Source organism: Sander lucioperca, chromosome 3 (assembly GCF_008315115.2).
Source record: "Sander lucioperca isolate FBNREF2018 chromosome 3, SLUC_FBN_1.2, whole genome shotgun sequence".
Taxonomy (NCBI): Eukaryota; Metazoa; Chordata; class Actinopteri; order Perciformes; family Percidae; genus Sander; species Sander lucioperca.
The window spans coordinates 2,783,421-2,794,477 of NC_050175.1; the positions used below are offsets into that span (position 1 = coordinate 2,783,421).

Sequence of the window (11,057 nt, forward strand, 5' to 3'; positions counted from 1 at the left end):
CATGTGTTCATTTAACAAAGACCACCTACGACCAGCAATAAGAAGAAGAAGTCATGTTTCAACAAGAGGCTTTTTATTCAGTTCAAACTGATGAAAATATACTGAAAAGCCAGACAGTAATGACACAAAGAACAGAGCAAATGCTTCTCTTTCCAGCTCTCAGCGAAGGTGGTCGCTTTTTCTCCCTCTCCCTCCCAGGCCTACCCTGCTTGCTATCTTGTCTTGTGTTGTCTGCTGTTAACTTTTTAGAGACCCTCCCTGCAAGGCTCTACAAATACCCAAAATCATGGAATTGATTAACTGGTCTCTCAACGCAATTGACACTGTATTCTCGAGGAGGAGCACTAGTTCGGGTGAGCCAGCATGTCCTGACGGGACGTTTGCTGCGGGGTATACGATGGACGGCTGGGAGAAATGGCGTGTCGTGTGTCTCTCTGCTCTTTCCGTGGAGGACGTTGAGGATATCTACCTATTTGGAACCCTGATAACTGGAATGTTGCTGATTGGAGGATGCTTCGCTCTGGTTTATCGAAGAATTGGAAAGACTTTGGTAGCTGTCCAAAGCCCAAGGAAGCTGCCTGGCCTGACTGAAGCTGTCGAAAAAGCGATCAGTTTGCAAACTGGAACTATTAATCACGTGATGGAAAACAACATGGTAATGACCCGCGGCTTGGATACCATCATGAGAAGGTCATGGATTTGGAAAGAAAAATTGACCAGTTGAACAGTGTGTAGTTGGACAATAGAATGCATGTTTAAATTAGAGCAGCCATTTGTGTAGACAAAACATATTTAATCTTTCGGCTCCCTTATCCTGAACGGCCTTGCCAAGGCCGTATCTTGGAACAAACAGTCACCCTGTTGGGGCTCTGCAAGCGAGACTCTCCTGGTTCCTCCCCCGTCTTCCCCACTGCCTGCTGATTGTCGTATCGGTTCTGGACTGTTCAAGGGTGTCACCATGGCAACGTGCTGTGTTTTCGCTATAACATTCTGCGGACTGGGTCACTAGTGGGACTGCCGGGCTGTGCGTTTCTCAGCAGGCCAAACTCCCCCAACCTACCCTCTCCCCAGTCCCACGCCTTCGCTGCTAAATGTGCAACTGTACATTTATGTTATGTTCAGCAGTGCAAATGTACTGTTTGTGTGCTTATGTGCTGAGGTGTTTTTTCCTGTTCCCACACTGTTCTTATCTTTATGAGGATAGTCTGTGAGTTGCTTTTTTTTCCCTCTCCTCTCCTCATGTGATGCTGTATTGTCCCTGCGAGAGTTAAGAGAGAGTTGTTTTGGCGCCGCATATATGGCGACTCGGTGTGTCTGTGCGTGTTGCTTTAATGTGACATGCACCTACAGCACCAGGACAAATTCCTTGTGTGTGTAAACGTACTTGGCAATAAAGCTTTTTCTGATTCTGATTCTGATTCTGATGTATATTACAACTCAACCGAAGCGTAAAAAAGAAGAAAAAAGTCATGAAGTGTAACGAGGCTGAAAAGTGAGTGGGAGAGAGTCTAATCTGGCCACTATGCACGGAGCAGTCAGACGAGCATCCGGGTCCCAGTCCCAACAATCTGTCAGGAGCTCCTGCAGCACAGATCCCTGCAAGTTGGAAAAAATGTGGTCGAACTTAATTCACTATCATAAACATTTTCATGAGCTATCCAGTACATGTATCTTCATTGTTACCTAACCAAAACTATGTTCAAGTGAGAAGCACCTGTGTAGAAATACCTGTGGTAGTGTTTCCCAGTGATTAGGTATGGAGGGTCTCTTGTCCATGTGAAACACGTGCTGGACGAGGCTCTCCAGTGTTACATTGGCTCCCAGCTCAGATTCATAAGGCAAAATATGCTTTGGAGCAATACCGCCTGCAGAAACATTTTGCGTTTTTAACATCCATTGAGTAACAAGACATAACAGGTAAAGTTTATCAAAGCAGTGCACTGAAATACAGTTGATTACACAGATCAAAATAAAAGCAGAAAGTGTGAAAATCTGAGTTGATTGATGGGACATCTATAAGTTTTGATTAATTATTAAGATGTGTGGCTTTATTTAGCTAAACATTCCATCCCAATTAATGTATTTTTCAAAAGTAAAGTGAGAACAAAATTCTGAATGGCTAAATCTAAGTGAAGTGCAGATTTTCTGTGGATTGCTGTAGCAAATTTAAGGGCGGAGAGAGAATTGAACATCCATCTCTTGAATATCTGATCAAGGAAGTTTACCTTCGAATAAATCAGAGCAGCGCATCCAGATCTCCCACAGCAGCAGTCCCAGAGCATATATGTCCCCCTGCATGAGACACAAGCTGTTGCTCAGGTTTACATGGCCTTCCAGGATCTCCGGGGACATGTAACGCAGTGTGCCCAACTGAGCGTGACCCTGGAGATGAATAGTTATGTGAATTGGTTGTTTCCATGTGTTACAGCCTCCATTTAAAGAAGCCAAGCCAATGCTCAAATGGTTTTGGAGGTGGAACATATAAGAAGGATGCCAGACACAAAGTTAACAATAAAACATGTGGCTGGGTTGGCTCAGTGGGTAGAGCAGGCGCACATATACTAAGAGGTTCATGCCTCGACGCAGAGGTCCAGGGTTCAAATCCAACCTGTGGCGATATCCTGCATGTCTTCCCCCCTCTCTCTCCCCCCTTTTCTCACCTAGCTATCCTGTCAACATTAAAGGCGGAAAAGCCCAAAAAAGAATCTTTAAAAAAAACAATGAACACACAAAAAATATTCCCAAAAGTAACAACTAAAAAAAAAGGAGAAAAAAAAGGGCCTGGAGATCCCAGCCAAAAAGAACAAAAGATGTGTAGACGCTGGACCAACCTCGCAATCTCCCGCGTCTCACCCTGAACTACCTAAAAAGAGTCGAGTAAAGTTGATTGAATCGAAATCAATCAACAAAAGAGATGAAAAACTGAACTATGGGTAACCTCCAGCCCAAACTAACACAATAAACTAAAATAAAAAAAAAAAACTACAGCACCTAAACATGCATTGAGGATGTGAAAAAAAAAACCTGCTTGAGGAGAAAAAGTGAGGTAATAAAATTCCTCACAAGTGTGCTACTGTGTGTGCTCTCCATGTGCTCTCCCTGCACACTCTGCCTTCTTATCACATCCCCATTCTACCTGAGCACAGATTATACTCAGGTATGTAATAGGCAGAGGGAGGAGGGTGGAACGAGGGACAGAAAGAAGATGATGAATTTGCTTTTTAATGACTGTGTGCAATGTACTGTGAATTAACAATAATAAGTTATGGCTCTACCTGGTTCTCACCTTCATGTTTTTTGTATGGCTCTGCCAGCGACGATGTCCTGAACAAGAACGCAGGATGGTTGAGCATCCAAAATCACACAGGACACAAGTGCCATCTGCTCTCACAAGCACGTTGGAGCTGCTTAAGTCTCTGTGGGCCACAGGTGGTTTATGCAAACCTGCAAGAAAAGATGAACGTGTAGTAATAAGAAGATCCTGAGTTGTTGAGATCAAACAAATACTCACACTTCATTCGTTAGGCATAACAGCCTCCCCATGGCTGGTGAGAGGTGCAGCCACTACACGTGACTGACACACTGAACCACAACAGTTCAAACCGTGATATATTTTAACTGTGAAGCCTGAAAATCAGAAATCATCTGGAACAATACTCCCTTTTAATGTATACAATGCTGTTAGCAAATAACAATTCAATCAAATGAAAACATACTAGTCATGTTTCTAATTTTAGCTACAATGTGCACATAGACTCTTTCTACATTGGTACAACAAAAACATGCAAACGCAAAGTAATATTCTAACCAATACCATGTCTGTGAAGGTCAGAGTGTAGATATGCAGCTCCCTGCAATAACGACGTACACAATTTCAGTGACAACTCCCAGTTGGTGGTGTGTTTACACAGATAGGAGTGGAGAGAACCCTGAAATCAAAGGGACACCAGTTAATTATATCCAAAAACGTGAACGTTAAATCATTTAAATTGTTTGGCCACATACTGCCGATAGATGCAGTTTCCGTTTTCAGAGCTTTTTCACTGAAACCAGCAACCTAACATTGTAACTTGAATTCTCAGAAAAGGGGAAAATGCACAATTAATTTTGAAATTTAAACAAATGGTTTCCACTCACACATTCAGCAAATTGCAGGACAATGAGCCAATTGCCATCCGGTTTCCTCCCAGTGCCCAGGAAGTGGACAATCCCATCCACATGCTTCATCAGTGGTAGCTCATAGACCTCCTTCTCTGCAGAAAATTTAGTTTTCCAGCCTGCAGGGAAAACTTTAACACATACCGTCGACCCATGGTATTTCCCCTGATAGACATTTGCAAAATCTCCATTGCCTACAATCTGAACAAAGTACGGAAGAGGATTAGGGCCACTGGTGAAAAATGTATTTGAGTTCTGACTTAATTCTCAGAATTCTGACTTTAACAAAGGTATGAACATACAGGTTAAATAACGGTACATGGTAAGATATATCACCTGACTGGATGATTTATCAATATTTTGCACACTGCTGAGCATATGTGCATATGTGTATCCATGTGATAGCTCGGCTTACCTGCTGTATTTCAATGTTTGCGACGTCAATCTCATAGGTTTTTGATGTTTGGCATGAACACAGTCGTGAGACACTGCGATCATCAAGAAAGGATTGATTCTCTAGAATAATGAAAGTAGACAGGTCTTGTAATTAACACACACTTACAAACAAAGTAAACACATGTTTATAGTAGCCACATATTTATGTTTACCTTTGTTCAGCTTCATTGTCATCGTTTTTAGCAGTACATACCTAACAATAAAGTCACTTTTAATTTTAAACTAGCCTGATTGAATAACCATAGAAATTTGATTAAAGAGTGACAGAGGATAGAGGTAAAAGGGAGTATTATAGCAGAGATAAACCCAAGGTCAGTCTGGCAGAGAGAATGCAAACAGTTACAAGGTCAAACAAGGACATCATAAGAACTCTATTTCCAGGAATAAATGAGGGCCTCAACAATACATTCCTCTTGTGTTTGTGTGTTTACTCAACGACTGCAAAAAACAACAGTTAACTCACTGTAACGGCATTCAATTTATTCTAGTTTAACTTCCACTTTCTGCTACTGTAAGACATTATTAGCAACGACAATCGTGTCATTGATCACTGTGACAAGAACATGTGTTGAGACATACAGCAACAATCTTACTTTTCTTTTTAAATAGGCTTCTCCATTTGACTGCAACAATCAGCAGCAGGAAGCATAGGACTAGCCCAGTCAGAATGATTACAGCAGCTTTCTCGAGTTTATCTAAGAAGAAAAAAAAAGTGTCTGTGAATGATGAAAACCACACATTTTAAGTCGATCAAGTTATTACTTTACTTTCATTTTTTAAACAGCAAACATATATTATATGAAGTAACTAAGTAATACAACAAGTGTCAATTTTCAAATTCAAAAGGGGGTAGAGGATGGTTTAACTAGAGGAGATTGTGATGGTGGGGTGTATACAAATATAATAACATTTTCTGTGATGAAAAGAAAAATACATCACTCTGGCACAATGTCAGGATATTATTGTATTACTGTGGTAGTTGCAAGTGATATTCAATGATTAAGTGGCAATATTATCATTATCATACCTTGAGAATAAGAGTAGGTGGGTTGAAGCTCTGCCAACTCTGGGGTCCAAGTGATGTTGCACACACACTTAATGAGACAACCTTTGAAGCGTGCTTGTGGTATGCATTTTTCATCTGGGCAATACTTTTCAACAATATCACAAGCTGCAACAAAAAAATCAACTAGATGCACATTAAAAAAACATGAGAACCATACAAAGCCTGCAGATTCACCTATATGCATTACATATTACACAATATACATTACAGAAATTAACCAGTTTCATGTCATGATGTTGGTTGGGTTTGAGGATTAAAATAGAAATTTAAAGTGCAAAGAAACAGAATCTATACCATGCAGACTAGTGTTTCAAATGAGTTTATATTTATTTTTTATATAGTGTTATTTCATAACAGAAGTTATCTCAGGACACTTTCCAGATAGAGTAGGTCTAGACCACACTGTAATTTACAGAGACACAACAGTTCCCCCAATAGCATGCATTTGGTGCGTCCACATATCTTGAGTTTTACTATGGTTTCTTACAAAAATATGAGGCGCCACAATAATGCTACAGCTTTTTTAAAAGCTCAAATATAGATGACCCTTATATGATTCCATAAGTATTCCTTGCAACACCACTACAAACAAAATACTGTTATACTTCCTGAGATTCTTCAAAAATTATTTTACCATTTTATCAGCACTGTAGTTAGGGGCACATGCTGGTAGAACATCTGTCTTTTCTCGTAATCATTTAGGGTCATGCATTTATTGACATATGCAGCATTAATTTACTAATATTGAATTTCTTAAATCCAAAATTGTCATCATCTAATAGAGAGTTAAGTGAGATAAGTTGAGGATTTTATTATTAAGGTTAGGAGTTACAGAGTTACACAATTGTGCTTCAGCAACTAATTAATGAGCTATGAATTTGCTAATCATAAGTCAAAAATGAACACAGAAAACCACCCAAAACAAAGAAAGAAACACATACAACTGCAGCTGAAGAGTTTCAAAAGAGTGATAGTTTTTAGTTTACTCACGCACAGCCATGGCAACTCCGTGCAATAAAGGAGTGAGTATCAGTCCTGGGAATGTGAGTTTCACTGTCACACACCACCATGTTCAAAATATGCTGCGTTCCTGCCATACAACGGGCTGTGGGAATACAGGACATTTATCAACATAATCATCTCTCACTCTTACGGAATATGACCTCATTTTATTATTAAAAGATATATGGTAGCCCAATTATAAAAGGAAAATATATAGAAAAATCAGAATATTAGAAAAACTAATAACAATAATAAAAATACTCATAAGTCAAAATTATGACATTCTATGCCATAATTACAACTTACTAAATCTAAATAATGAGATACTAAATAAAAGTTATGACTATTTCACAGAGGTGTCAAAAGTATTCACATTCATTACTCAGTATCAACTCAAGTTTTTTACTCAAGTAAAAGTAGCCTACTGGTTTCAAAACGTTTTAAAGTATAAAAGCAAAAGTAATGTAGTGTGTGGGGGGGGAATGCCATTAAGGACAAACGGGGCCTAATAGTGCACTCCCCCAGCTCCACAACAACAACAAAAAAATTCTAAAGGCCATAATGACTATAATGTTATATAAAAATCATACCTGTAAACTCAGAAGGGCTGAAAAATGTTACACATCTCTTCTGTGTTTTTCAGACAACGGTCGCGTCTGGTGTTACAATCTTCTCCAGTGAAATACAGACACACTTTTACACCGTTTAGATGTCAGCATTGTAACATGTTTACTCCAGCTGCTAACTGTAGCCTAACGTTACCTGCTGTCCAGTGTAGTGTTAACTAGCGTCCAGTGTGGCGACGTTTCAGTTCCCTCTAACGTTCGTTTTCGGAGCACCAGAGAGAAGTGAAGGCATTTAAGTTGCACCGCAATCCGCGTTGCTATTCGGTCCGGTAGATAACGGCAGATAAGGCACCAGATAACGGTCGTTAAGGCACCAGTACGTGCCGTGTTAGCACCGGGTCTGTGCAAGTGCGATGGATCGCGTACAAACCAATAGGGTGTCGGAACGGTATATGTTTATATTTCTCATCCAACCACAATCAAATTCACTCTATCCGGATGGCGCGATTTATCTGGATAGGGGGTTTTTGTGTGTGTGTGTGTGTGTGTGTGTGTGTGTGTGTGTGTGTGTGTGTGTGTGTGTGTGTGTGTGTGTGTGTGTGTGTGTGTGTGTGTGTGTGTGTGTGTGTGTGTGTGTGTTTTTGAACGATGACAAGCCGGAATGAAAACAAGCTGAACTGATATAGGAGTAACAAGGCTAATTTTAAAATGTAAGGAGTAGAAAGTACAGATAATTGCGTGAAAATGTAAGGAGTAGAAGTAAAAAGTATATGCTGTAAAATAATTACTCCAGTAAAGTATAGCTAGATACCCAAAATTTCTACTTAAGTAAGGTAACGAATTATTTGTACTTCGTCGCTTGACACCTCTGTCTATGATTAATATCATATCGCAGCAAACGCTGTCTGCGTGAAGATTATGTGCACAGTGTGGCGAGTACTACAGCTGGGCCTTCACTCGGCCATCACCGCCGAGAAATGAAATCATCGCGGAAAAAAGCAACAGTACGATGAATTGAAAGGGTTTACCAAGTGCAATCCTTTAATTAACGATGACAAGGATGTAAACAAATAGACCATAACGTCAATAACATTCTCCGCAACAAGAAACATTCTCAACATTAACTTCAGAAAACTGGAGACCATTTAGGCAACATAGTTGCAATTAAATAAAAATACTCTAAAGCCAAAATCTGGAAATATAAATTTAGGTCAGCCAGAATGTCACCCCCGTCACCATGGACAGCGCTATGAACATATGTTACACAAAGCTGGTAATACAAATACTATGTTTTAAAGTTGCAATGAAGTGCAAATGCCTCTCCATGCGCAATTACGCATAGTGCAATAAATTAAAGTCACAATTTTAATTTATAGGTTCTACTATACCTCCTTAATTCTCCACAGGGAAAGGGACAGACAAGTGAGCATGGGGGGAATAAAAACCCTTTAAAAACAAAAATCCAACCATACACACACAAGCATACATACACACAGACACACACACACACACACACACACACACACACACACACACACACACACACACACACACACACACACACACATGCATACACACATACACACACACTCACACACACACACACACACACATACATACACACACACACACAAGCTACATACACACAATCATAAATACACACAGACACACACACACACACACACACACACACACACACACACACACACACACACACTAACACACATACACACACCTACACACACATACATACACAGAGACACACACGCGCACACACACACACACACACACACACACACACACACACACACACACACACACACACACAGACACACAAACGCAGTTATTGTTAATAACAGTATATAATAACAGTATATAATGATAATCATATGTCTGTATATGTATATATATATATGTATATATATATATATATATATATATATATATATATGCCTGTGCGTTTGCCCTGTTTTGGACAAAGTGGTTTTCTTTCAAACTAAAGAGAAACCCACAGCTTCCTAGTTTAGTGTTTAGTGTTTTTAAAAATGAAGATGCTGTGAGTGCAAATTATCACCAAACCCACCAGACTCCATGTAAATAATCAGGACTTTTTTCATCGTAAAACACACTTCATTCAAAGTGGACAGAAACTAAATCAAACTACCAAAAGCCGTCTTGGTTCATCTTTCCACTGTTCCAACAATCACCACTCTGGTTTGGTTGAAATAAACCCTTAATTCACTTTTTGTGTGTGTGTGTGTGTGTGTGTGTCTCTGTGTGTGTGTCTGTGTGTGTGTCTCTGTGTGTGTCTCTCTCAATGTGTGTGCGTGTCTGTCTGTGTCTGTCGGTGTGTGTCAGTGTGTGTTTGTGTGTGTGTCTGCGCGCGTCTGCATACCTGCCGTGAAACGCGCTGGCTCTCGACTCCTGTCGCGGCCTTAATCCAGAAGCAGGGTGCCGCGTCGACGTCGAGAGACAAGCCTGGGGAAAAAGGAAAAAAACAAAAAGGGAAAACCTGAACACGCGGGACACCATCCCCGGTCAATAACACACTTTATTTTTTTATTTTTCAACTTTGTTTGTACAGTATTTATGAGCCAGTGGAACGCCATTTTCTCCACTTGTGCACTATGTGTGTGCAGTATAATGAACATAAGAATAATGTCAGCCTCACACTATTGGCAAAAAACACATGATTCGCAAAACACTAAACCCATTTATATACATTAGATACACAAGTAGGCTATTTAATGTTTGTCTGTTGTTTGCTGGACTGCGCACAGGACTGTACGTAGTAGGATGAAAACTGAGACACGTTTTGTTTGCGATTTTCCATGTCGACCGATTTGGCTGCGTGGAGATAAGATGTGCAGCGGCAACAAGACAAACCAACTCTGTTTGTAAAAACTCGATATGCTGAAACGCTGCATTACAAAGTAACTGCACAGTGCACACTAATCATTGGATTTGACTATTGAATGGTATAGGAATCAACAGTGGTTACTATAGTTACTAACTGAACAAAAGGCAGCAGTTTTAAACGTAAAGTGCACAAATATTAGCTGTAGCTGTTACCAATGTTATAAATAGGCCACAGACTTGGAGCGTTGAATAAATCACAAGGTAATTAAATGCACATAACCTACAGAGCACAGTAACTGAAATTAACTTCACAATAACCTCCTCCACTATATTATAGAAGTTAACATACAAACGCTCAAATCACACACAAAGTGTGATATAAACCGGTGTTACCACATATAAACGGCGAAAATTAGCTAATTAGACTCTTTAAGAGTGTGCCGTGGAGAAAGGAAAATAAGGCTTACATGACAACTCCTGCCATAACTTTGATCTAAATAGTTAAACTACACAGTTAAACTAACACATGTATTGTACCTGCATGTGGTCACACAACAAACTCCATATGCACAATACTCACGTTTTTCTCACGAACGCACAAACCAGACAGAATGAAGAAAAGGAATAAGGAAAAAAGTCTGCTGCCTCTCTAAACAGATATCAAAACACTGTGTCGCTCACTCGACCGACATCAGACTGCAGTATCGCCGTCCACCTGCAGGGGGCGTGGACAGGCTTTCCAACAAACTGTCAATATTTAATGTTGCTTAAACTGTAAACCATTTAAACCAGATTCACTCAGCCTAGACGTCATGTTGTTATAACAACGAAACCCACATAAAAAAACAGATTCTCAACAGCAAGGAAAAAATAAAATAAAATTTTTGTTCTCCCAAAAAAAGTCAGTGATGTAGTCAAAATGACAGGACGTTCTATCCTAACCTGTGTGT

The 11,057-nt window shown here is 39.9% G+C and overlaps 1 protein-coding gene across 2 annotated transcripts; it reads right to left on the minus strand.

The window, feature by feature from the left end:
* Positions 1–1,354: 1,354 nt before the first annotated feature.
* On the minus strand, positions 1,355–10,801 carry LOC116043799 (bone morphogenetic protein receptor type-2-like). 2 transcript variants are annotated; one of them, XM_031290714.2, is made up of 12 exons: positions 10,688–10,801; positions 9,644–9,726; positions 6,671–6,785; positions 5,642–5,785; positions 5,208–5,309; positions 4,574–4,674; positions 4,138–4,359; positions 3,815–3,929; positions 3,287–3,444; positions 2,226–2,382; positions 1,729–1,865; positions 1,355–1,596 (listed from the first exon to the last, which is right to left on the minus strand). In XM_031290714.2, the coding sequence occupies exons 3-12, from the start codon at positions 6,678–6,680 to the stop codon at positions 1,468–1,470; spliced, it is 1,275 nt and encodes a 424-aa protein (XP_031146574.1). In that variant the 5' UTR covers positions 6,681–6,785; positions 9,644–9,726; positions 10,688–10,801; the 3' UTR covers positions 1,355–1,467. The 2 variants fall into 2 exon arrangements, with proteins under 2 accessions (XP_031146574.1, XP_035855043.1); XM_035999150.1 differs by lacking the exons at positions 9,644–9,726; positions 10,688–10,801 and having other exon boundaries at positions 6,671–6,861.
* Between the last annotated feature and the right edge of the window lie 256 nt (positions 10,802–11,057).

Bases quoted from the DNA above. Each gene is read 5' to 3' on its own strand.
- LOC116043799 (XM_031290714.2), bottom strand. The intron at 3,445-3,814 runs GTATTGGTTAGA...CTTTTCTTGCAG, and splicing joins CTCTGACCTTCACAGACATG to GTTTGCATAAACCACCTGTG. The intron at 1,866-2,225 runs GTAAACTTCCTT...ATGTTTCTGCAG, and splicing joins CTGCTCTGATTTATTCGAAG to GCGGTATTGCTCCAAAGCAT.